A 27,631-nucleotide genomic window follows, 5' to 3' on the forward strand; every position below is an offset into this window, starting at 1 on the left:
GTGTGCCTGCCCGTCATTACAGAAGACATTGTCTCCTGTCTTCATGTATCCACAGTCCACCTTCTTTAAAAGCCCAATCAAGTCCCAGATCTCCATCATAACACTCCTCAGGAACCCTTTAACCCTTCGACCCTCAGCCCAGATTTTTTTACATTTAAAATTTTTATTTAATTTTACATCCTGACTGCAGACTCCCCTCCCTCCTCACCTCCTACTCCCTCCTTCCATCTCCCCTCTGTTTCCCTCCACATGTCCCCACAATCTACCTCTCTGTATTTACTCTGAAAGGGACAGGCCGCCCATGGGTGTCAGCAAAGCACGGCATATCAAGCTGCCATAAAGCCCAGCACCTCCCTTTGGTTCAGTGTTTGGCTGTGGGTCTCTGAACCGGCCTCCATCAGTCACTGGATGACGACCAGAGTAGTCACCAATGGGATCACAAGGGAGGCCAGTGCAGACTCTGTATCCAGTACTGCCAGGAGTCCTAGCTGGGACCATCCTTGTAGATCTGTGGGAGTTTCCCTTGCATCAGGCTTCTATCGGACCCCCAAAGGCCCCCTTTCCAGTCATCTCTCTCAGTATTCTCCCCCTCCACCCATCCCCCAACCCAATCTGTCAGGTTCTCATCTCCACCTGCCCTCAGTCCATCCAGGAGATCTCCTCTATTTCCCCTTCCCAGAGAGATCCATGCATTTCCCCTTGGACATTCCTTCTTACCTAGCCTTTCTGGGTCTGTGGACTGTTATCCTTTATAGCTAATATCCACTTATGAGTGAGTATATACCATATTTGTCTTTCTAGGTCTGAGTTACCTCACTTAGAATGATCTTTTCTCAATCCATCCATTTGCCTTCAAATTTCCTAATGTTATTGTTTTTTTAACAGCTGAGTAATACTCCATTGGGTAAATGTGCCACATTTTCTATATCCGTTCTTCAGCTGAGGAGCATCTAGGTTGTTTGCCGTTTCTGACTATTATGAATAAAGCTGCCATGAACATAGTTGAGCAAGTGTCCTTATGGTATGATTGAGCATCCTTTGGGTATATGCCCAGGAGTGGTAATCCTGAGTCTTGAGGAAGATTGATTCCTACTTTTTTGAGAAACCACCATATTGATTTCCAAAGTGGCTGTACAAGTTTATAATTCCACCAGCAGTGGAGGAGTGTTCCCCTTGCTCCACATCCTCTCTAGCATAAACTGTCTTTTGTGTTTTTGATTTTAGCCATTCTGGCCAGTGAAAGATGGGATCTCAGAGTCCCTGATGGCTAAGAATGATGAACATTTCTTTAAGTGTTTCACTGCCATTTGAGATTCTTCTGTTGAGAATTCTCTGCTCAGATCTGCTCAGATTACCTCATTTTTAAATTCGATTATTTGGTGTTGTGATGACTAGCTTCTTGAGTTGCTTGTAAATTTTAGAGATCAGCCATCTGTCAGATGTGGGGTTGGTGAAGATCTTTTCCCTTTCTGTAGGCTGTCATTTTGTCTTGTTGACTGTGTCCTTTGACTTACAGAAACTTTTCAGTTTCATGAGGTCCAATTTATTAATTGTTGATCTTAGTGTCTGCACTACTGGTATTCTATTCAGGAAGTTGTCTCCTGTGCCAATGCATTCAATAGCCCGGGTTCTTGCCCAAAGGTCCTCTTAAATACTTTTTGTAGTGAGATTTTATATCACAGACTGGGATTATAGTGTAACCTTAACTTTTATTTTATGTGTATGGTCTCCTGCCTGTACACATAAAATAAAAGTTAAGGTTAAAAAGTATTTTAAGAAAACTGAAAAGTATGTTTGTTCCCCAGCACCACACATACACACAAACACCAAGAAACCAAAACGCCTGAATGTTGAATTTTTTTTTAAAAGCCACATAGTTCTTTTAATGCTCCCTCATCCTCTCTAGAATTCACATTACAAGGAAAGTGTACACTAAGCCTGGCTTGTTCACTGTTGTGATTATGGGACTTTCAACAAAGGAAGTGCTGAGTTTGGGTACCACTGCCATCCTAGGAAAGCAGAACATGGAAACTGACTGGGAGGGAGAAAGGTTTCTAAGCAGGGCTTGTGTTTCACGTCACAAGACAGAAGTGTCTTCTATGGCACTTGTTAGAATCAGGACGTCCCCTAGAGGTCATAGAAGAATCTAGAAACTACCAACATTTAAACCAATTTCAACTTCTCTATAATTCTCTGGTTCTGGTCCTATTTATTAATTCACACTTGCTGTGCTTTGAATGAGCATCCCCCAAGGCACATGCATTAGAGGTGTGGTCCCAGTTTGTAAGGTGCCTGAGCCTTTAAGGGGCTGGGAGGTCATGGTTAAGACCCTGGATTTGGTCCCTAGGATCCCAAAAATAGAGGAGGAGGAGGGGGAGGAGTGGAAGGAGGAGGAGGAGGGGGAGGGGGAGGAGGAGGAGGGGGGAGGAACGGGGAAAGAGGCGAGGAGAAAGAGAAAAGAAGAAGAAAACAACACCTACAATCTCCTAAGAGGTCTTCTGGTCATGGGATGTACACCCTAAACTGGATCTGGGGACCCTAGCTCTTTTTTCTCTCTTCACTGGGTAAATGGCTTTGTTCTACCACAAAATTTCCACCATGATATACAGCTTTGCCTTAAGGCAACAAGTCTAACTGATTATGTACTAGAACCTTTAAAACTCTGAGCCAGAAGGAATCTTTCTCTTAGTAAGTTGATTATCTCTCAGGTGTTTGTCAAAGTAAGAGAAAACTGACTGACAGCATTCACACAGACAGACTGATTTTGGTATTTTCCTTCTTAAGTTTATGCTCAGTTTCCCAACTTAATTCACAATCCCCTAAGTACTTTTTCCATAAACATTTTGCATCCTTATGACTTGATACTACTCACAGAATAGTCCCTAGAAATAAGGGTAACCTTTTCTCTCTAAGAAAAACATTAACAGCTTCAATGTTTCTCAGATACTTTCTAAGAAGGTGTTTATATCTAAGGAGTGTAGCACATTCACACTTTTATCACCAAGAGTTGTTAAAGGTATCCTAATTTTCAGTAGCATCTCTCTGTTTTCTTTGTTGAGAAATAGTTGATAAAGTATTTACAGTAGATATAAGCAATGCTGTTCAAACAAAGAAATTTTTCACATAGAACACGTGCTTTTCATGCAGCTCAGTGTAACTCTTTCTATGTGGTTTCACTTGGGAGCAGGGACTGTGCCTAGCAAGTCACACATGTTGCCCAGTGAGATCTTCTGGACAGTCCCTGATAGGCTTTTGAAAATATTTGATTCTCTTTTATGTATATGCAGGCTTTGCCTGCATGTATGTGTGAGAACCATGCTCGTGCTTGGTGTCAGAAGAGGGCCTCAAGTCTTCTGGAACTGGAGTTGTGGGTGGTTGTAACCTACTATGTAGGCACTGGGAACCAACCCAGGTCATCTCCTAGAGCAGGAGGAACTACTCAGAACTACCAGGCCATATTTCCAGCTGCCATCCAATCAGCTTTGACAAGGGAACTTGAAGTCGCTTTCTATGTGATATATTTTATGTTAGTAGAAGAGACAAAGTCTAGTATTTTTGTATATGGTAAGAGGCTGTATTCTTCAAGAATGAAAACTGGAAAAAACGGTGCCCCTTCCCAAGCCCCATCCACACAAATCCGTAGAGATGACGCAATTACGTCTCTAGTCTGACCTGCTCCTTCCGGCATCTGGATTTTGTCCCTTTTAGACAAGAGCGTAGTATTTGCTCTTTCCCCATAATTTAACCCACCTGGAGCTACAAGTGTCTAATTTTTGTTAACAGTTACTTTAAGACAACATGAATTCAAGCCATTATGTGACTTCAGCAAGATTATGTTTATTAACCAAGGCTACATATTATTGTGGTGTCTAGGCCAACATCATGAAATAAGGTCTTTTTAACAGACAGACAGACAGACAGATAGACAGACAGATAGGATGTATATCCCCACAGAAAGAATACCTACAAAGTTCAAATGAATCTGCTCATCAATGTATAGTCTTTTTTTGACTTTTTAATTTTTTTTAATATTCCAATCCCAGTTCCCCCTCCCTTGTTTCCTCCCACTCCCTTCACTCCTCCCTCCTCCCATCTGCTCCACAAAGATGAGATGGTTAGGCCTCCCCTAGGAAGTCTACTAAGTCTGTGCTATCACCCAGCTGAGGCAGGAGTGTCCAGTCTTAATAGCTGCAGGCTGACATCTCTTTTCCTCATTGTAATCTAGCACGTTCTTTATTATGCCACTTTGCTCTGTTCCTTTCTCTAACTAGACTGGCAGAAAGTAAAATTTATTCTTAATTAGAAATAAGAATTTGTGGTTTTTCCTCCCACACAAATCTATATGAAGCAATAAAAAATAAAACGATAGTGTGATTTTCAAGACTGGGAAATAAGCTGTCTCTAACTTACGAAAGAAGCCTGTCAACTAATTTAAAACACATTCACGTGTACTTACCATGGGTTTTGATAACGGTGGCTTAGTCTTTCAATCGCACCAAGAGTTACTTCTCCAAGCTGTAAACAGAGGAAAACTAAATTAGTGTTATTCCTTGGTAGATAGGGACCCACGTGTCTAAACATCTCTATTTCACCTCTAAGGCAAGGCATGTTGAAAAATGGAGTAGGGATGATAAATTCAGCTAAAAGAAAATCAGTGGGTACCTCTCACCCAGGGTTGCTTGCCTGGACCAGGGAGATGAAACCACGGGCTGGCCGGGCAGTCGTCATTAGGGTGAGCCAGTCTGTAGTTGTGTGTGGGAGACAGAGAGGCAGGGTGGCTCACGTCCTGTGAAGGGGGCAGATCTGAAGAGGTGAAGGAGGTAAGGAACAGGCTAATGTGGGTGGCCTGCTTGTCACCCTGGGCCATGGTGACATCCGGGTCTGGGCTGCCGTCAAGGGCCCATGTCTGGGTCTGTGGCCCCTCTGCAGCCAGGGTCTGTGTTACCCCCAAAGGCCACAAGGATGCTGGGCTTCTGGGTCAGCACCTGACCGTGTTGAGGTTGGAAGGACGAGCGGATGCAGCCTGCTGAGATGAGTGACCAGTGCTGCCACCCAGGGCCATGGAGGTGTCTGGGCCTGAACTGCAGCAGAGGGCCGTGTCTGGGTACAAGCTGATGTTCGTGGCTCCTGTTACCACTAAATGCTGTTCAGATGCCCGAAGTCTGGGCTGACGCCTGAGGCCATGTTGGTGCCTGAGAGTCAGACAGCCTCCAGGGCCATACCGATCAGGGTGGCCTGCACTGCCACCTGGGGCCGTAGTGACAGGGTCCAAGTTGCAGCCGGCGGTCGTGCCTGGGTCCTTGGTCCTGCCACAGCCAGGTTCTGTATATCCATGGCTCTGCTCCTATTGCCATTGAGAGCTACATGGCTGCCCAGGGTCTGGGCCAACACCTGGGCCCAATTTAGAGTCCAGGGACCATGTTGTTGCTGAGTCCATTTGGATCTCAGAGGCTTGAGCTGCCACCCAGGACCATGCAAACCCAAGCTGCTGCTGCTGGTCAAGTCTAGTTCAGCGGTCCTGATGTAGCTAAGGTCTGTGTTGATGTCCGTTGTCCATGTTGCCACAGGGGCCCATGCAGACCAAGTATTGAACAATGTGTTGAAGCACTGGGAGCTGGATGAGCTGGCCCTACCCCGTACTGTGGGTGTGAGAGAATGGGGTGGTTCCAACACCTCAGGCTGACCAACTCTGCTACCATCCAGACACACATCCAGGGCTCTGAGTCGGCACTCCCTAACATCTGCCCATCTATGCCCTGACTGACAGAGCACGTGAAGGGCCTGATCCTGAGAAACCACAGCTGCAGGATCTCCATGATTGGGGCAACAGGAGGATATCTGAGGTAATTCAGTGAGGGTCTAGTGTTGTTGTTAGACCAGAAGCCAAAGGCTTTGAACCAGACCAACCACACATTACACAATGAACATTTGCAAGGAAAGCTGTTTGGACAAAAGGGAATACTGCATGATACACAGCAGCTCCCGACACAACCAAGACTTGGGGAGGTGATGGACAGGCGGGAAAGACAGAGGAGCAAAGCGTTTGTTTGTTTGGTTTTGGTTTTTTGGTTGTTTAATATTCCTATTTGTACTTTAAAATTTTTTATTATTTCTTTTCTTTTTTTTTGGTTTTATGAGACAGGGTTTCTCTGTATTGTTTTGGAGGCTGTCGGTCCAGCCCGGCCTCGAACTCACAGAGATCCGTCTGCCTCTGCCTCCCGAGTGCTGGGATTAAAGGCATGCGCCACCAATGCCCGGCTATTTCTTTTTAAGGTTTCCTGGGGGGGGGGTATTCTATAAGAGTGAAGGGCAGATAGGGAGAGACTGGAAAATGAGTGGGATTTGGGGGCATGGTATGAAATTTCAAAGAATAAAAACATATGTTTAAAATTATTAAAAAGAAAACGAGTGGCCGGGCGGTGGTAGCGCACGCCTTTAATCCCAGCACTCGGGAGGCAGAGGCAGGCGGATCTCTGTGAGTTCAAGACCAGCCTGGTCTATAAGAGCTAGTGCCAGGACAGCCTCCAAAGTTACAGAGAAACCCTGTCTCGAAAAAAAAAAAAAGAAAAAGAAAACGAGTGGAGATGATCACTGTTGCTTGCTGACCTGAGAGGAAACTGTCACTAAGAGTTCCACTCCCTCTGTGTGAATGGAAGGAGTTGCCCAAAGGCTGGGGGACTGGCCAGGGTCCTGCGTCTTTGTGACTCCATAAGGGAGCGGCATCGAGGACTGCCGTCATCACGTAAGTGGGCAGCTGCGGGCTCTCCAGAGTTAGCAAATGTGACAGCAGGGTAGGGAAGAGCTGGCTTTAGATTCCTGTAGCAGATCTGGAAACTCAGGTAGTTGAGAAATATCAGTTTCATGTTAAAAAAAAAAAAGCATGAAATCCCACACCCTCCTGTGTACACTTGAATGATGTATTATTCCCGAATCAATGATCTCTCTGTTCTAGCTCCTTTCCCCATCTTATAAAGAAGCTGGGAAATGAGGGTGTCGTGGTCATATTCAGAGGGGTTTAGAGCTGCGACCACTTCTCAGTTTTCTGTACTGTGGTGGAAAAACTACAACATGAAATACCAAAAAGTATTTCACTTCCGCTTTGGAATGCATTTTAAAAATTTACATTGACGGGAGTTTTCAGGTTCATAACAGCTCAAAAAACAGCAGTAGCCATGAAACCTCAGCAGCAATTGGCAACCCCGGTGTTCTCACATCGTCCTGCTTTGGCTTGGGACGACTTTGCTGCCAGCCTGCCCATTAGTTGTTTGTGCTGTTTCCTTAGTGTGCCTGCTTGCTCAGGTGACCCCTCCCCTACCCCCGCACAGAAAGCCTGCGAAGGAAGGGGTCAGATAAGACTTTAGTGCAGAGTTGCCCATTAGTCAACAGACAGTGGGGAACTAGCGATCTGCAAATGATGGCAAGGTCATGGTATCCACTGATTCCTTGCATATAATTCCCTGAAAACCAAATGTACACACTAATTCTTAGGTAATCTTATTATCTTCTTTGAGCGACTGTCTTGCTGCTACTCAGTGTTTAATAACAACTTGTCATCTTCTTGTCAGTAAATGCTAAGAAGATATCTTCTACTTCTCCTAGAGCTACAAGTATTCATGTCAAAAAATGTTATGTTATCTTAAATACACTCACCCTTTTATATTCTAATTTATTAACAAAACATACCTGTAGACAGAGGTTTCTGTCCCACCTAAGTCCCTCAGTCCCTTAGTCCCAAAAAACACACACAGAGGCTTATATTAATTATAAACTGTTTGGCTCGTGGCTCATGCTTCTTACTGGCTAGCTCTCTCTTAATTATTAAACCATTTCTATTAAATTATGTATTGCCACGAGGCTATGACTTACCCATAATGCTCTGACATATTACTCTTTTGGTGACTACATGGCATCTCCCCATTGGCTCCTCTCTGCCTTCCTCTTCCCAGCATTCTCCTAGTCTGATAGCCCTACCTGTACTTCCTGCCTGGCTACTGGCCAATCAGCATTTATTCATCAACCAATAAGAGAAACATATATTCACAGCATACAGAAGGACATCCCCCATCACACACCATGATTTATTTGAGTAGCCATGCTTACTGAGGTATTAAACTTAAAAAGAATTCACAATCATATAAAACATTTATATTGGTCCATTATTCATAATAAGGAAAATATTGATCTATTGATTAGTTGCTGGGGCTGTTACTCAAGGATAGAACACTTGCCTGATAGGCTCAAGGTCCTACATTTCATCCCCAGAACTACAGATAAATAAATAAGAATGTAACATTTTTTATACAAGCCACTAATAATATTTTTATGAAATATATATGTATATGTGTCTATATATGTCTATATATGTATATATATATTCTGAAATTTTCCAATTAACAAATATAGTTATAGGTCTAAATTAAACATGTACTATGAAACCACGTTTAGGTAAGTCTAGGCATGGTAGACCTACTGAAAGGGAAATGCCGCTGCGAGCTAGACACATTTTCTGAAGGAATAAATCTGCTCCATTTGAGCTTAATTAATTGCATACATTGCCATTGTTTCCAACTCCCCCTTCATTCCCAACCCACTTCCAGTAGAGTCCTGCCTTACTCAGGTGATCTTTGGGATGGGTTTCACAGGTGCTTTATCGAGGGCATCTGATTTAGCTGTCCTTACTGGTAAGGACCACGTTATCCACTTCTGCAGCGATGGGCTGTTTTCTATTTTGTTTATCAGTAGAACGGATACAATGCTACGCATTTCGAGAATGTGTACCCACTAAGATTTTCTCCTCCAGCCTCCTTCCTTGGTAACACTGGGTTCTCAGTGCCAAACAGAGGAGAGGAAAAATCCCCTCCGGCTGCCTTTTGTTATGCTAATGTGTTTGTTCTTTACTTGCCTTAATTTGCAAATTGTTACTGTTAACCCTTTCGGTGTCTTTCTTCCCACAGCCAGTGCTAAGCACCCTTATTGTTGTGACTGAGCCACTCAGCTGCATAATGTTGCCCATTTTAGACTGGAGTTATTGAGTCAAGAAAAAGGCATAAAGGTCTTTGCAAGCATGGGGCATCTGAAGTATTCATTTTCTATTCAGTGCAAGGGTTGAAACAAAACAATTCTTTCTGAAAAATGTCAGTGTTTAAGGCTTAGATTCTGTGATGCATTTTTCTTGTCAAAAAAACAAAAAAGAGCAATACAGAAACCTGAATTTCACTATATGCCCTGTTACAGAAGAGCTTGAGTTCTGACATGAACATTTTTTGTCATTGTTGTTTGACTGCAATGTTCCAAATAATTGGAACTAATTAATCAACTTTAAGCAGTCAGTAAACAATGGACTTTGTGAGTTTGTTAACGATAGAGCCAGAATTGCTACTTCCTGTTGTGTATTCAAGTGGTGTGCAAATTCTATCATGCTTCTATGGTGCTTATAACACTAGTTTTAAAGGACAGGCAAATAGAAACATGAATGCCACTAGATGCCATGTGTTGAGCCTTTGCATTTAAGAAAAGGAAGTTTGTCCAATGTGGTGGCATAAGCCTGTAATCCTTGTTATTTGGAAGGCTGAGGCAGAAGAATCATACTTTCGACTTCTGCCTAGGCTACAGAGTGAGTTCAAGGACAGTCTAAACAACTTAGGGAGACCCTGTTGCCAAACAAAAGGTTGGAAAGAGACTGGAATGTAGCTAGCTCTGTTATGGAACACTTGGCCTGGCATCACGCATGCGACGGTAGGCTTAATCTCCAAGTTCTACACAGGGATGGGGGAGACAGACAGACAAAGAGACAGACAGAGATTTAGCTTTAGTGAGTCTAACCTAATCAACTGAACTCTTAGAGGACCCTAAAGTTCTTGACAAAGGGGCTCCAGCCCTGAGGGGTATATGACCTGAGGAAGAGTCCCTTAGTAGCCTGAAGGGTTAAAGAGTCATGTGGTTAGGAGTTTGGGCCTTCTCCAGTTGAGAATGACTCTTAGCTAACACACATCCCTACAAACACAAGGAAGCAGAGACTGCCACAATCATATGAACTTGAAGGATGATAGAGATACTCTAATGTCAACTTTGGGAGACCTGAGCAACAAGGCAGCCATGCCATCCTCAGACTTCTGTAAGCAGATACATGGTGCTCCATTACATTCCTAAATTTGTAAATATTTACTATGTAGCAACAGAAAACCAATGTCGTCTCCATTTTATGGGTGAGAAAATTAGGGTGTTATGAAAATACTAGTAAATAAATCCAACAGAAAAGAGAATACAAAAATCCTTCAACTCTGTCCATTTAGCAGAATGATGGTAGTAGGTACTCCCCTAGAGCCTAGGTGATGGTCTCAACATGAGTCCCATCTTGTGTAGCAGGCCTTGAATTTAACCAGAAAGTAGTTGGTTACTCTTATAACAGTGCCGCTACAGCCATATCTTGCCAGCTCGGTTGTTGCTATAGCTTGCAGGTTTTACAGCTGGGTAAGACTGATGATTTTCTCTTCCAGCACTGTGAAAGCTATCCAGTAGGTAGGAAACTTCCTCATCAGTACCAGCTTGATTTCTTCATGCTCTGTGACTCAAGTATGTGTTGTCTTTAGCAATAGGGTCGTATTGCCAAGTTCTGGAGGGTAACTAGGAGCAATGGTAATAGCCTGTAAAGTTTTGAGTTCTATGGGACCCCCTCTTAATAAACAACTCCTGTTCTGGCCTTTGTATTTAATAGATTTTGGTGTCTAGATGAGGCATTATTCCCCTCCCCCTACTGTAGGGTACCTCCATTTAAATACTCTTGAACTTTCTTTTAGAGAAAGACGAGACCCATCTTTGTTGGAGTGGTTCTGATAACTGGCCTTCTGAGTCAACCCTGTAGGCTAGCCCACTGGTGATTCCCATCAGGGCCTGAACCTGAGCAGGCTCTACTCTTGAAGCTGCCAGGAGCTTCCTAAATCTCCAAGGGCAATCATTGTAGTTTCTGAAATATAACCAAGTGCCTCGTTTGCATTGTATTCACTCTTGGATTTGTGTAATGTGGTTTGCTACCGCTATTGATTCTGAAGTTAAAAAGTGAGATTTCCCCATTTAACTGTCCAATTAGCTCTACAGCTAGGAGCAGAGGCTCCCTCATTGTGAAAAATATTTTCCAAGGTAGGAAAAAAGGTAAAAAGTTTTCAAACAATTGTATTCAACTAGCTGGGAGTAGAATTGATTGCTAATCTAACTCACACTTAATCATCCTTTTCTCTGTGTGAATTGGAAAGAACCCTGCTTGAGAACACGTGAAATCTCAGTTTTCATGTCTCATCATTTCTGGATCAGCATCCAACCCATGCTAAGCACCAGGATGGAGAAGTGAGAGGTATTTGTATTGTCGGCAGAAAGTCAAATCCGAAGAAGCTGTTGAAAGCCCTTTGGAGTGTGGCTTGGGGCCACAGTGCCTGGCAATAATCACTTTATAAACTTCAACTGTTAAACCCGAGATTTGTGAGAGGCAGACTTGTTCCACAATTTCTGGCCAAATTTGAAGCAAGGTGATAGGTTCTGGCCAGGACCATTCTGGGGTTCCCAGGAAGTAGCAATGCATCACATTTTGCAGAAGCTAATAAAGACAAACCCATCAGGCCTCTGTATTTCCCATCAGGTCCAATCAGGGGCAAGCATATATCCTGACGTACTTCCTGCCTGCAAACCTCCATGGTGTGTCCAATCAGGGGCAAGCATACATCCTGACTTGTTTCCTGTCTGCATGCGATCAAGCACACCAGGTGCAATTGGGTCAAATGAAGTTGTTTAGGGGAGTGAAAATAAAAACAACAGCCTCCAGCATTTCAGGAAGTATCTGTCCTTGGACAAGGGGCTTACGGGTCAGAGGCATTTTGTTTCATTTTTCTCTTAAACACAGCAATTAAAACATAACTTTGGCTCTCACACAACACCACAGAGCAAAGCCCCCTCCCCCTATGAATTCTTCCCTACTTGAGGGAGGTTCTGAAACATTCGTTTGCAGCACTATCTTCTGGGGCCGCATGCATGAGGCCCTCTATGAACGTAGTGAGCTCTCTAACCTGCTTGGCTGCGGTTCCTTGGCTTGCAAGATTCAATAGCAGGAAAGCATAGAGAATGCCTCACATCTGCTCTCATTTGCTCCACATTCTCTGCATTTTTGTGAGCGTAGCTGAGGCACTCTGCAAGTGTTGCGTATGAATAACTGCAAACTTACAGTACTTTAAGGATTTCCCTCCAGCAACCTTAGGAAGAGAGGATCAAAGACAGATTTAGAAAACAGATGTCCCGCTATTTGATCTGTCTGTGCTCATGATATTAGAGCATGTACAAATTGCAGAATTCTTCATCAATAAACTTTAAAAACTTAGCTGTGGAGTCAGACCACTTCACCAGAGCATCCTCTGAGCTCATCAATCCGTCCTTAGCTTCCGGTGCTCTTGTCATCATCCAATGCTATTAGTGGAAAGTCTATGGAATTAGCTTAATTTCTGACTTTAAGAAGCCTAATTTTATGGATCGGTGGAGAAGTCAATGCTTACAAGAGAAATATCCTTGAGATTTTATAACAGGCCCTACATAGTCAAGGCATTTAAGCTGTCCTCATAACCAAGAACAAAACCAGGTTCACATGACAGAGTTCTTTTCCTTTCCTTTTTTTTCTTCCCATATTTCCACATTATAATTAAAAAAAAAACAGGGATGCATTTTTTTTTCAATTGACCAACAGCTGTCTGAAAAAGTCATATCACTGAGTGAGGAAATTGTTTAGCTGAGAGACCAAGCCGCTGGCAGCTATGGTACCCAGAGAGCCATGCTTGCTTTCAAATGAGCTACTTTTTTAAGCAAGCAGTTACATTTTTGCTTTAACTGAAACTTGAAAATGCAGAGATTGCATACGGTACATGGATACACTGCTCAGAAGAGTTAAGTCAGTTGCTTACTGCTATTTAACTCCAACTCAGTACCCACTCTTATTCCACCCCAACTCCCCCCCCCACCCCGCCTCTGTCAATCACACTGCATCAGCTCCAGGGAGATCAGCACCTGGGGATTCTGCATGTGACTGCAATTACATGTCTCTCTATGCCTGGCTGACACTGATGCTTTCCTTCACATGCCTCAGACACAGGATGGGGCATGCACACCATGTCCACAGGATCAGACACTCATTTCTTTCTCTGGAGGTTCCAATTCAGTCGAGATTTTATAAGAAAATAACTTTCTTCTGTCTATTTGAGGAGTTCCATTAATTCAAGCATTGTAAAAAAAAAATGGCAGAAAACGAAACACCAGGGTTGAAGAAAGTAAATGGTGTTACTATATTATTTTCAAAGAAAGGAGGGGCTTCTTCTCCTCCTTCAAAGCCAATCAACACACAGCACAGCCACTAAGAGCTGCCTGGGGTATATGAAAGTGTGTTACTGTAGCCAGCACTTGAGAATGGAAGGTGTTAACGTAATCATTTTTATATTAAACCACAAACTGTTAGGTGCAAATAACCGTAAGACGTCAAGTTGAGGACGGAACACTAAATGCATCCACCTCAGAAACAACAAAGCACTACAAAGGCATAGCTGTTTTAAGGTGCATTTTTTATTATAATTGTGTGAGCGCGAGGGCAGGTGTCCGTGGGGGTTGGAGGGTCAGATGCCCTGGAACTGGAGTAGAGACAGTTGTAATCTGCCTTCTGTGGGCGTTGGGAACCTCATTAGTGGTGTGTACTCTTAACTGCTGACCCATTTCTTCAGCCCATGCATAGCTGTTGTAGAAAACCCATTTTCTATTTTTCTTTTATGACATTGGGGCTGAGGATGTGTGCTTGCCTATCCTGCGTGAAGCCCTAGGTCCAGTCTTCAGGACCAGCAAACGAGATTATTCTAAATGAACCCAAAGATAAATGAGAAATTTTGGAGTGAGGCAAACACCCCCAGGTTCTGAAATATGTGTTTTATATACTTGGCAGCTCTACACTGGCAGCGTTTTTTGCAGTTGGGTTTGAGGAAGGGGAGAATGGTGTTTTACTACACAGGGACAGCGACAGACGGTGTGGTCTACTGAGAGACCCTGTCTTTCTAGCCACTATAATTCTACTGATAATATTTGATTTGTTTTGAAGGGCTGTAAAATGCCCTTAAGTTACAGTTTCAGAGGGAAGTGTGGCCAAATGACTATGTCTGCCTAGTCCCCATGAACGGCTTTACATCGCAGATGAGGTGTGTGTTCTGTGTAAACGGTGCTGAGTGGGAAGCTGCAAGAACACTGACAGGATTATCAGGAAAATGCCCCACGCTTTAGCCACCGAGGCAACGAGAGCTGACCGAGCAGAACGCAGGATGTGCACGTGACCAGGCGGCTGCAACCCGGCCTCTCGTTTCCTGCATCCATTCTCTCTCTGTTTGCTTCATGTGCCTGGGTTGAAATCTAGGATCCATCAGCACCTGTGACCTCAGGTACAGAGTTGACCCGTCCACAGTCTCCTTGTCTGTCAAATATTAATAGAGAGGATCGCAGTGTGCTCTCGTTAAACTGTCTGCTTATCTTCCCTAAATTATTCACTAGTGAGGAAAATGCCCAACAAACCAACCAGTTTAGGATAAACTGAACCCACCAGCCACGAAGGAGTTCACCTTATCAAAAATCCATCCAAATGTCATTAAAGTGTCCAAAGAAGCCCCACCTAGAGCTGATAGAATTCATGGTGGTTAAAAGTGGCAGAATTATCAAAACCTGGAAGAAAACATCGTTAACCTCCTCACATGAGTATACAGGTGCATTTCTATACTGTAAAACACAACGGTTTAAACACATATTGTGATGTTGTCTTGGGGATCATACCAGCGAAGAAGGGATGACCAAGTCCAATATGACATCATTTCTGTGGGGAAAGGGACTGCCTTAAATCAATTTCCTATGAGGTCAGAGTGCAGGAGCAGAAAACGGGCATCAGGAAGCCAGTTGGCGTTGCTGAGGTCTGGGTTAAAGCAAGGCCAGGAGTGAGGAGGCAGGCCACTGGAGAGGTGCTTAGAATACCACAGGCATCATTTCATTTGGCTCCATATATTCTTGTAGAAATGAAATATATAGTTTGGCAGAGGCCAAATCCATTTAAACAAGAAGAATGCACTGCTCTTAAATCTGAGATAATAGCAAAAGAAATGGGCTTTCCTAGTTGATATATACATGCACCATGGTACTGTAACACACATAAGGCCAGGTAGAAATAGTTACACACACACACACACACACACACACACACACACACACACACACGAGGATTCTCGTGAGTTCATTTCACCGACCTCTACAGTGTGGTTAAGGGTTCAGGGTGTCATTTGGAGGTTGTTATCTGACTGCTCCAGCCAGATAATTTATCATGTGATCTGTGGAGCGCTCCTTTTGCTCTAAATAAGAGGTTCCAGGTAGAAGGCAGCTGCCCCAGCACTTTTTCAGGAGCCCTGCGGAGGTGCCAGGGCTGCTGGGCTCAGGCAGACCTGGAGCTTCAATTAGGAAACACAGCTGCTGGAGCTGGAACCATCCAGCAAAGGGCTGTGAAAATGTAGTCCTGAGCTATCCCAGGCTACACTGGCAGTCCTGAGCTATCCCATGCTACACTGGCAGTCCTGAGCTATCAGTTGCTACACAATGAGGAGTGTCTGCTGTCAGAAATGAAAAGTGGCCATTTTGACATAGAATAGGATGGGGAAGGGATGGCCACAGATGTGGAAAAAGTCTCAGAGAAAAAGGCTCTGGAGAAATAGTGGGCAGTAGACTGAGATAGCCTACATGACGCCTTCTGTCCTCGCTATGTTACCTCAGTTGACACCACCACTCTCCTCTCTTCACATTTCCTGTGCCTCTGATGGGAGGCGTCATTCTGTAAATCTGTCTCTTATTGGTTGTTGAATAAAGCACTGTTGGTCAATAGGGAATCAAGATAGGTGGGACTAGGAGTCAAGGAGGATTCTGGGAAAGAGAGACACAGAGAGACATCATATAGGCGCCAGAGGAGTAAGAAGTTCAGACCCTTTTATCCGGTAAGAGAAATACTTAGATTAATAATTATGGGTTAAATACTTAAGTCAGACCTAGTCAGTAAGAAACAGAGCAAATGGCCAACAGCTTTATAATTAATATAGTGTCCTGTGTGTTATTTGGGGGTTCAGACTGCGGCAGAGCCCAGGCGACTGGCAAGGAAAACTATTCTCTACATGCCTCCAATCTCTCTCCTGCCTCTACTGCATCTTTCTTTCCCCTCCTCCCTCTGTCTCCTCCCCTCCTCCCCCTCCTGTCCTTGCCGCTCCCTCTCCAAATCTCCTCTTTTTCTCTGCTCTTTCATTCTTTTTCTTTGTTGAGACAAGGTCTTCATGTGACCCAGGTTGGCCGATTCCCCTGCCTCAGCCTCCCCAACACTGGGATTACAGGCCTGTGCTGTTGGATCTAATTCCTTTTACCTTGTGCACTTTGTATCAACTGGTGTGTTTATCTCCAAATGCAAACTCGTGTGCTGGATCTGGGTGGATGAAAGTAAATGGGTTCACAAGGAAATGACATCTGAGTCTAGACTTAGTTTTACCGTGGATGCACAGGAAATCAGGGATGCACAGGAAATCAGGGATGCGGGGAGTTGGAGGGGAAGATGAGCAGCCCCAGCAGAGAGCTCAGTGGGTAGGTCAGTTGCAGGTGGTTCTTTGCTGATAGGTGTGATCCTTTTTAGTAACCACAGGCCATCATTCTCGGGAACTCTTCTTACTCTAAAGCTCTGAGTCCTGGGATTCCTTTAGGGAAATACCCAAGACTAAAGAGGAGGAGGCCAGGAATTTGAGAATGAACTGGGGGTGGGCACATGGGAGGAGTAGGCTGAAGGAAAGGGAGGGTAGAAACATCATATACTTACATTTTAATTAAAAGGAAAGAAAAAATTGACAGAAACCATGCAAAAATAAGGTTTTTTAAAGTTAGTATTGTGGGACTGGAAAGATGGCTCAGCGGTTAAGAGTACTGGCTATTCTACCAGAGGACCCAGGTTCAACTCCCACATGGCAGTTCACAACTCTCTGTAACTCCAGTTCCAGGGTACCCAACACCCTCATACAGACAAACATACAGGCAAAACACTAATGCACACTAGAGTTAGTATTGCTTTCTAGTTAGCAGTTCTAGAGAACGTGTGGGAAGACAATTGTTATTAAGTATTCGTTTTATAATTTTTATGCATTCCCTATATAAAGTTGGGTCTTAACCTTTTTATCTTAGATTTTGAGGCACAAGGTAAGAAGACAAAAGGTGAGAGAGAGAGAGAGAGAGAGAGAGAGAGAGAGAGAGAGAGAGAGAGAGAGAGAGAGAGAGAGAGTGGGGGCAAAGCCCGACTTCAACTCTCTAGACTGTTTACGGCACAGCAGGGAGAGGCATCGACCTTCCTTTGGGGCAGACATTGTGAAGGGGAGCACACTGGTCTGGGCTCTTACAGGAGTTCCAGGGCCATAGGTGTGGAGAAGTTGATCCAGCTGCGGATGGTACTTGCAGGGCAAAAATTCTTCAGAAATTTATGGCCCGCTTATCCTGGAACTCTTACCCAAACAAAGTGGGCTACTTTATGAAGGTACCTGCCTGCCTCAGGAAACAGTCCTTCCTGGGTCGCAGATGTGGTTCCCTGGCGACAATTGAGCAGTAAGAGGGAGGCAGTTTCATCTGGACTGCTTTCTGGGTCTGGGACATCCCATTAGTTACAATGTATTTCCTTCATGTTCACCATGCTTGAAACTGTATTTGGTAGCTCTTTATGTAATGTGTCCTTATAAGACTGTTTTATTTAAGGTGGATAGTTCTGATATTGGTGGGTTTTGTTTGTCATAGTTTCCAAGCCCTAGTAGCAGCTGTGTGGACTCCTCCTGCAGGTCTACTTTTCCCCCCCAAACCCCAACCCCCGCACTTCTCAGTTGATTGATACTTAAGGTACTCACTTCACTTGCTTAAGAATTATATTAACTATTCCTTTCCTGGCTCTTTAAAAATATAAAATATAAAAAGGCAAAAGGAAGCTGTCTAAGATTGCTATGGGAGACAGGTGGATCTACGAAGAGAATGCCGTTAAGATGGCGGGACCAAGAAAGTGAACAGAGAGCACCGTGGCTTAAAGCCTCTGCCAAGCAAGACCAGTCTCTGTGCAACACACACACACACACCCACCCATACACACACACATACACAACACATACACACATCACACGCCCATACACACACATATACACATACACATCACACACCTGTACATCACATACACACATCACACACCCGTACATATACACACATACACACATATACATCACACACCACACACATACATACACACCACACACATCACATACCCCACACACTGCCTCCATACATACACAGCACACACATCATACACTGCACATCACATACCCCTACACACATAGCACATCAATACATATACACCACACACATCACATACCCATACACACATACCACACACACACACCCATACATATACCACATGCCACACATACACACACACATACCACACACACCACACACATATTGCAAAAAAAAATTTATGGAAATTTAGCCACTGTGATACATATATATATATATATATATCAACTGATATAGCTATATCATCAGTTTATAAAGGATGCTAAAGCCTTTCTGTAAATATATTGGCATTCTCAGACACTGCATCCAAAATCACTCTCTCTTCTTTCTGTTTTTGGGATGACTATGTGGGCACCTGCTTCGGTCCACGCCATCCAAAGTAAACAAGACAAGTGTTCCAGACTGTGGAGCCCCAGTCACTGATACAGCATGCTCAACACGGTGACATTCAAGATCTGACACTCGGTGATTTTTGCTTTGCAGATTGAAATTCAGCACCACCTCCCTCCCTGACACACCCACTCACAGAGCAGTGCTAGCACAGGGACCATGTGCAAATGCCCCCGCGTCCACGTGACTCTGGGTACATTCCCTTACCCAGCACAGAGCTTCACTCTGCTGGCCGCACTCTCTGAACCCCCCTCCCCCATCTACTAAAAGGTCTCAAAGGGCGAGTTGCTAATAAGTATGTTTATTGCCAACAGTTATCTTCCTGCAAAACCTAAATGCTATTACTTCTCAGGGTGACTAAGAACCTGGCGTTGCCTACAATGCAAGCTCAATGAAACTTCACAGGAGCCTGTGAAGAGTGGGCAGTTAGGGACAGTACCTGGTTTTGAAAGCCACTCTCCAATCGTGATCTGTTGATGAAGCAGAACTCGGGTATTCCCCATCCAATGCCACCCACATACTCGTGTTTATATTTTGGTGGCAGGCTTCGGTTTGGGGCAGATCTCCATAAGTATCTGAGGTCTCCCGTTTTCTCTAGTACAGGACGCTTCTCTCCTATGTAGGCTATATGCTGGTGCACTTTAGACAAGTGGTCTTTTATGTAGTCTGGACCTTAAAGAGACAGAGAGAAAAGCAAGTTTAAAACCTTCTTCGAATTATTTTCTCTGTGTGTCTCTATCTCTGTCTGTCTGTCTCTCACCCTTTCTCATGTGTCAGGGGGAGGGTCTCAGGCACCTCAGACAAGTTTACAAGGTGCTGGGGGATTGAACCCCTTCACATTCCTTTCTAAGATGCCTTTATTTTAATTGTGGAATCAATAATATGGCACTTCTTAATGTCCCTGTGTATGATTAAAAGCCTTTTAAATGGGTTAATCCAATGAATCCTTATTACCAACTGTAGAAGATGAAACTCTGGCCTCCCACCCCAGTTTAATATGGGGAAAGGGAGGAGAATAAAGATTAGTTCTTTGTTCAAAGTCAAAGCAAACAAGCTCTCTACACTGGCCAGGCTGCCTTCAAAGCTGGGCTCTCAGTGACCCCACTAAACTGTTTGTAGTTAATTCAGCAGACACATTTCAGTGTTAAAGTTCCTCATCTAAGCCATATTGGCAAGGACTAGCCTTCAGACACTGGGGTTTTTGTTTCACATATAGGACTTCTTAAATGACAGTGAAAATGCCCCAAATACATTAGAAGCAACTAGAGAATTGAGAAAATGATTTGATAGGACAGTTAAAACAGATGATGATGACTTAAGGCAGGGGTAGCTAACATTAGCATTTTAAATGTAAAACAATAGAAATAATCAGTAAAATGAAAGACAAACAAAAATCCCAGATCTGGGAAAGATCACTCAGGTCCACACTTTGAAATTGATGATGTGTGTGGGAAAGGACAAGCCTTTCTGGAAGAATGCTGCAGGTTATGAAAGCTTACTCACCCGGGGAGGGGCTTTAAAGTTCCAGAGCCAGAGTGGGTGTTAGATTGGTGAAGGGGGCCATGAGGAGCACACACACACACACACACACACACACACACACACACACACACACACACACACACACACACACGCCCGCTTCCCCTAGGCAGAGAGAAGAAACCACAGCTCACCCAGCTCCAGGCACTGTTATGGTGAGCAAGTATATGGTGGGGAATGAGAGAGGGAGGCAGCATGGTTCGTGTCCTATGGAGAGAGGCAGATCTGAAGAGGCAAAGGCCAGGAATGGGCTAATGTGGGATGCCTGCTTGCCACCTGGTGCCTTGGTGACATCTGGGTCTTGGGCCGTTGTCAAGGGCAATGTCTGGGTCCAAGGCCCTGCCACAATCTCAGTCTGTGTTGAGGTCCATGGCTTCTGTTATCGCCAAAGACCATGAGGATGCTTGGAGTCTGGGTCGCCACCTATGAGCATGTTGGTGTCCCAGGACCTGAGATGCCACCCAGGGCCATGGAGACATCTGGGCTCGACCTGTTGCCAAGGACCATGTCTGGGTTTGTGGCCCCATTACAGCCACTACTGTGTTCATGTCTGTAGCTACTGTAACCTCCAAAGACTGCACAGTTGCCTGGGGTCTGGGACTGATCCTGTGTGGGGTCTGGGACTGATCCTGTGAAACCACAGCAGGATCTCCGTGACTGAGGCAACAGCAGGATGTCCAGGAGGTGCTTCAGTGAGCATCTAGTGTTGTGGGTAGACCAGAAGCCAGAGGCTTTGAGCCTGAACAACAGCACATTGCACAGCAAGCGCTTGTGAGTGAAGCTGTTCGGACCAAGAGCGTATGGCGTGGCACAGAGCAGCTCCCAGTGCCCCTGAGATGGATGAAGAAGTCACAGAGACGAAGGAAAGATGCGGGAGTGAAGCCATTTTTCTGTTTGAGGCTGTTCTGGAACTTTCTCTCTAGACAGCCTGGCCTTGAATTCATAGAGACCAACCTTCCTCTGCCTCTGGTGTAGCCTCAACCTTATTTGCTTTGGGTTTATACTGGTAACACACAGACTCACCAGAGCCTAAGAAACCATCTGACAGGGCTGAGGTCTCTGTGTAACCGTCACAGGGAAGTGTTTGCCATTGCTTCTGAAGAGGGTCAGATACTGAAGTGCCGGGTCACTCTCGCTGGGTTTCAGGCCAGTCTTTCCCAAATGTTTCAGTTAATGCTGCTCTCCTGGCTGGACTACAAAGGCGTGTTGTACCAGGCCGAGGCCACAGTCAAGTTACTTGGGAACAGTGCCTGCCTCATTTGCCTTGCAGACAGTCATCGAAGGTAGACTTGGGACTCTGGGTAGCTCAGTGGCAACAAAACTGTTTGTAACTGCGGAATCAGAGTTGGTTTTCTAGGCTGGCATTGTCTTTGCAGAGCTTGCTTGTATGCATCGCACAATCGCTGAGAGGATTAGGGAAATGATAAGCCTCAGCCAGTTTCAGTCCCGGCTAATAAAGTGGGGCTTCAGGTGTTCCTGAGTGGCGGGGCACTCGCCTAGCATGCTCAAGACCCAGGGTTCATGCCCAGCACCATTAACACACACACACACACACACACACACACACACACACACACACACACACACACACCACCACTACCACTACCACCACCACCAACAAAAACCGTGGTTGTGAGGGTTTTCTGTTTTCTTTGCCGGGGAGCCCAGGATCACACGCACTGTACCACAAAGCAATACTCAGTCAAGATGACAGTGGTGAGCTCAGCTTCAGTAGCTAGAAGCCCTGGTTCTGTCCAGGGCTGGCTGTGTGAGCCAGGGAAGGTCACCAACTTGTGCATCGCACCCCTGATCTGCAGTGTTGCCACCTCCCAGGAGAGGGAGTTTTACTTAACAGAGTGTTTAGCTGGAAATCTGGTCCATGTGTACCTCATCTTCTCTCTGGTCTGTGGGCCTTTTAATGTGAGGCTTTGTCTTACCTATCGCCGATCTTCGTTTATTTGTATCTTGGGAGCTGATGGACTTACTAATGAATGATTTTTTTTCCTTATGGGGAACAAATTTCAAATATTTTCTGCAAAGGCTAGAAAGGAAATTGTTTTGGTCTTGCTGGCCATTGAAATCTGTTTCACCAACTCAATTTTGCCCTTGTAGATCAAAAGCAGCCGTGGGAAAATAGGTAAACCAAAGTGTAGGGGTGAACCCCACAGAGCTATCCGCCCATGAGGGCGGGGACATGTAAATTAACACAGGTAGATATAAAAGGAAGTGAAAGGAAAAGGAGCCTTCCTTTTCTCTTGAAAGCCAGCCATGCTTCTGACTCCTAGCTTGTGCGACTCTCTCTCTGGTAAATAAATATATTGTTTTCCTTATAGCATTGAATATCATCTTTACCAAAGCTATTCATATGTTTCAATAAAAATTATGGGAGGGGCTAAGGAGAGAGCCCAGTTGGTTGAATGCTTGTCTATCATGCATGCAGCCTAGGTTCTAAACTCAGCCCTGCAAAAACTGAGTGTGAGGAAAAACACACACAAAATCCCAGGAGGCAGGAGGAACAGAGGTTCAAAGTCATCTGTGGCTACACAGGGAATTAGAGGTTAGCTTGGACTACATGAGAAAGACCCTGTAACAACTCTCTCTCTCTCTCTCTCTCTCTCTCTCTCTCTCTCTCTCTCTCTCTCTCTCTCTCTCTCTCTCTCTGGTGCTGTCAGCTTTCACAGTAGTAGAATTTGGGGAGTAGAGCTACACAACTCACAACTTGTTCACGAATCCAGGTCAAATGGATCGTGGAGGAGGTGGTTGGGACAGCAATACAAAAGGATTGCTACAGTAAAGCAGCTTGACTGGCTTTGGATTCCTATTCACGACGGTATTTTATTAAGAATGCTTTGCTCATGGTGCCCTTAGTAGTGAGCCAAGTGCAGGGAGGCTTCGTACCTCACAGGTTTTCCACTCCATCGTAAGCATGTGCAATAGGAAAGGCTGAGGCCAGTTCCCGGTAACAGTCACAGAGCTAGTGATAGGACAGTCCCTTCCTGGACCTCTTACCTGGAATGTCCAATCAAAATCTACTCACTCAACCCAAATTCCAGGAAGTCAACACAGGAAGGGTTGGAAAAGGAACCAAAAGGAAGTAGTCATTTTCTTTTATTCTTTTTCCTACATTGTTGTCTTGAATTTATTCTGAATAAAACCAGTGATACTTGTATTATGCATTTCATTATTATTCATTTTATTTCTCTGTGTGTGTGTGTGTGTGTGCCATCCATATGCAGGTACTCATGGAGATCACAAGAGGATGTTGGGTCCCTTAGGGCTCTAGTTACAGGGGTGGTTGCGGGGGGCCATACTCAGGCTCTCTGGGAGAATAGTAAACACTCTCAAGCACTGAGCCAGCCCTACTCTTGTTTTCTTTAAAAAAAAATGTGTCTTTAAAAAGTGTCTAAATTTTCTTGTGACATTTTTGAAATAGCCAAAGGTAAATTAAATAAAGGGATTGTTACAGTGTTTCATAAAGGATTATCATGTTTCTGAGTTTTTTCCTTCAATGAACATACATTTATAGTACACCTTGCACTCTTTTGTATTGTTTTGTAAACTTACTATTTTAGGAGAAATATTGTTTTATGTTGTTTTTTTTTTTAGTTTTGAATTTTAAACTTATTTAGCACCTTTTTGAAGATCAAAGTTCTTTTTCTGAAGTTTTATTAATTTTTATTTTGTGTGTAGAGTCTTGTCTGCACATAAGTGTGTGCATCGTGTGCGTGCTGGATGCTGGGCGGCCAGAAGGAAGGCTCCCTGGCGCTGGATGTACAGAGCTGGTCAGGAATCAGCACGTGGGTTTGGGGAGCTGAACCCAGCTCCTCTGCAAGGGCACCAAGGGCTCCTAACTACTGAGCTATCTCAGCACCCAGAAGAAACTTTTTGATATAAAAAGCATAATTAAGTGGCTTTGGTGAAATATTATTTTCTCTCTCCAATTTCACCAACTTCCTAAGGAAAATGTCAACATGATTGCTATCACACTCTGTCACATTAAGCTGTTGTAAAAAGCATGTTGGCATGCAGAAATTTAAATAAATTTATTCAATGTCATTTATGTCCTAGGCTAGATTAAAAAGCCATGGGGTCTAAAAATTCTTTAGGGTAACAAGATTGTAGTTGTAGATAAATTTCATTTGCTATGAAATGTTATTTTGCATTTTCTCACAACCATTTAAAGGAAAGCAAAACTGTTCTTGACTTCTGGGTAAATTTTCAGACTGGAAGTTGGCTCCTGTGACTTGGTGAAGGAAGAGTGTCAAGTTAAATAAAAATAGACTGTTTCAGAGGAAGAGAGCTTTAGAAAGGAGGGAATGGGACAGCTGGAAAACGCAAAGTGACAGAAGGATGATGCCCTGAAAAGAAGGAAGCCACCAAGAGGAGGTGTCCTCCAGGGGACCCGGAGTAGACGCTCATGCAGAGATAAGCTGGGTGGCCCCAGTGAGAAGGGGCTGGTGGTTCCAGCCGGAGGACAAGCTACTGGCTTCCCCCAGCCTCAATTTCAGTAACAAATTGTGGTGGTTTTAACAGGTGTGGCCCCCACAGACTCATGTGTTTGAATGCTTGGCCCATAGTGAGTGGCGCTATTAGGCAGTGTGGCCTTGTTGGAGTAGGTGTGTCCTTGTTGAAGGAAGTGCGTCACTGTGGAGGCAGACTTTGAGGTCTTATATGCTTAAGTTATGCCCAGTGTGGCACACAGTCTCCTTCTGCTGCCTAAGGATCAAGATGTAGAGCTCCTTCTCCAGCACCGTGCCTGCCTGCATCCTGACTGCCTGCATGCCGCCATGCTTCCCGCCATGACAACTACGGATGAAACCTCTGAGCTAGAAGCCAGTCCTCCACCGAATGTTCTCCTTTGTAAGAGTTGCCATGGCCATGCTGTCTCTTCACAGCCATAGAAACCCTAACTGAGACATAAATCTCGCAGAAGCAGTGACTTCCTCTGCTGAATGGGTCATCGGCAGAGAAGTTCCACAGGCTCCGATGGCTGTGGCCAGGTGCTATCTTTAGAAGGGTCCAGGACCACCATGAAGACCTGAGAGCAGGGAAAATCACAAGTCAGGGAGCCTGTGTTCACCCTGCCGCAGAGGCAGGGCAGAAGCCAGTCCTGGGGGAGCAGCTATGCAGGATAGAGAAGACCCAAGGCTGCCAGGAAGCTTGGCTCAGATACTGAAATGTGAAGGAATAGGTGGCCAGGGGTAGATGTCAGCCACTGAGAATAACACTTTGGTTTGGTAACCATGAGCCAGACTGAGGTCAGCCCCTGGACCAAGCTCTGCAGCCTCCCATCTGTGTCACTGTGGGTACAGACTGACAGCTGCTGGCCCACCAGGGCTTTCTTGCCGTGGAGTGCTCGGTGCGTAGGCTCTGAAGATGTGAAGACAGGACCACATGGATAAACCCCACCATGCTGGTTGCTTTCCTTGCTTTCAGTCCACTTGGGAGACATCCTCTGGCTGGGGCATTCATTAGCCCAGAGGCTTCAACCGTGTGTCTCAGGAGGGTGGGAGAACCTGCCTAGCCCACAGACTGTGGAAATAACTGGTCAGCAGGGCTCCAGACACACAAATAGGGGAGACCATAAAGTGAAGATAGCTCTGACACTTGTCTAGTACAGGCTCAGCATACATCATAGGAAAGACAGAAGTTCAAATGACTGCCAGTCATGCTCCTGGACGTTCCCAGTTTCCAAGAACTCAGAAGGAAGCATCTTTAGCATCCATTTGTGTTTCTTGTCTTTTTTGCCCCTTCTGGTGTCTTGTTCCTTTGCTACATTTCAGAAGTAGTTTTATTTTACATTTTAAAAAAAGGAAGGAAGGAAGGGATGGATGAATGGATGATGGAGGAACAAGGAAGGAAGGAAGGAATGAAGGAAGGGAGGAAAACATAGCCTTGTGGGAGGAAGCCAGGCCCCTGGGGATTGTAGTCCCTTGACTGTCTTTGCTTCAGAGCAAGCAAATTGTGAGCATCCCACTCTGGTATATACTCCCACCACGAGTACCATGCCATAGCAGGTTCAAAGCTTCTTGGATTAGCACCTCTATGAGCCAAGACAAAGTTTCTCTGTCTGTCTATCTCCCCCCACCCCAATCTCACTATATAGCCCAGACTGACCTTGAAGTTTCTGATCCTTAAATTTGTGATAGCAACAGAAACCTTTCTTTTTCTGTAAAATGTCTCCAATCTTCCTAAGTACAAGTTGTATTCAGCAGATGATCTTCACATATAAGCACCTGGAGGCAACAGCTGCATCTTGTTTGTCTCTGTTAATTTCTTCCCCTATAGGTCAGGGTCATGCTATGCCTTCAGGCTGACTTCAAATACTTGGGTTCATGTGATTGTTTAGAGTCAACCTCTAACTAGCTGGGACCATAAGCAGGTTACCATGCCCAGCTGTATCTATAATCATTCTTAATGGTAAGCACGGTGTTTTGAATTCCATTGAGATGGGATAGAAACTCATGTCACAAGAAAATAAGCACTTCTTTAAGTGTATAATGAATACTCTAATTTCAAGAACTGCCTTAAGCTTTCCTATTCTGGACTGGTGGTAAAACCAAAGAGCAAGGTCAAAAGAATGTTTTCAATTATATGCCTTCATGAATCTGTACATTTATAACCATGGGATATCATTCATATACTGCACACTATTCACTTTAAAAATACATGAACTTCTTCCTCTCTCTCTTTTATTTGAGACATTATGTATCCCTGGCTTACTTGGAACTCACTCTGAAGACCAGGCTGGTATTGAACTCACTGAGATTTGCCTGCCTCTGTCTCCCAAATACTGGGATTAAAAGCATGGGCTACCAGGCTCAGCTCACATAGCTTAGATATTGAAATTATGTTCTGAATTGTGTGCAAACAAGTTATATGCAATGAATCTCTGATGGAGGATGTGTTTCTCTTATTGGTTGATGAATAAAACTCTTTTTGGCCAATAGAGGTAGGAAGGTAGACAGATCTAGGAGACAAGGAGAATTCTGGAAAAGGTAGGCAGAGGGAGACCTTGAAGGAGATGTCATGTTGCGGAGGAAGGAGTAACAGGTGAGGACCCTTCTCCAGTAAGATAAGACCATGTGGAAATACTTAGATTAATATAAGTGGGTTAATAATTAAGACAAAGCTAGCCAGTAAGAAGTCCTAGCCATCGGCCAACAGTTTCATAATTTATATGGCGTTTGTGTGTTTATTTGGGGGTGAGAAGAGTGGTGGGACCTGGCGTGATAATAAAACTCCAGTAACAAATCTTTTAGTATGATTGAATTAATAATACAAGCACCTATCAGCTTACATACACTCTTAAAAG

General features: G+C 44.5%; 1 protein-coding gene across 1 annotated transcript in view; it reads right to left on the reverse strand.

The window, feature by feature from the left end:
* CUNH4orf45 (chromosome unknown C4orf45 homolog) overlaps positions 1 to 27,631 on the reverse strand; it is a 136,612-nt gene that overhangs the window by 54,683 nt on the left and 54,298 nt on the right. The window contains exons 2-3 of the mRNA XM_021230682.2: positions 19,217 to 19,449; positions 4,457 to 4,515 (exon numbers count right to left, since the gene is read on the reverse strand). Of these exons, the coding sequence (XP_021086341.2) occupies positions 4,457 to 4,515; positions 19,217 to 19,449 (292 nt within the window). The remainder of the gene's footprint in view (positions 1 to 4,456; positions 4,516 to 19,216; positions 19,450 to 27,631) is intronic.

This window comes from Mesocricetus auratus, unplaced genomic scaffold, assembly GCF_017639785.1.
Source record: "Mesocricetus auratus isolate SY011 unplaced genomic scaffold, BCM_Maur_2.0 Super-Scaffold_100009, whole genome shotgun sequence".
Taxonomy (NCBI): Eukaryota; Metazoa; Chordata; class Mammalia; order Rodentia; family Cricetidae; genus Mesocricetus; species Mesocricetus auratus.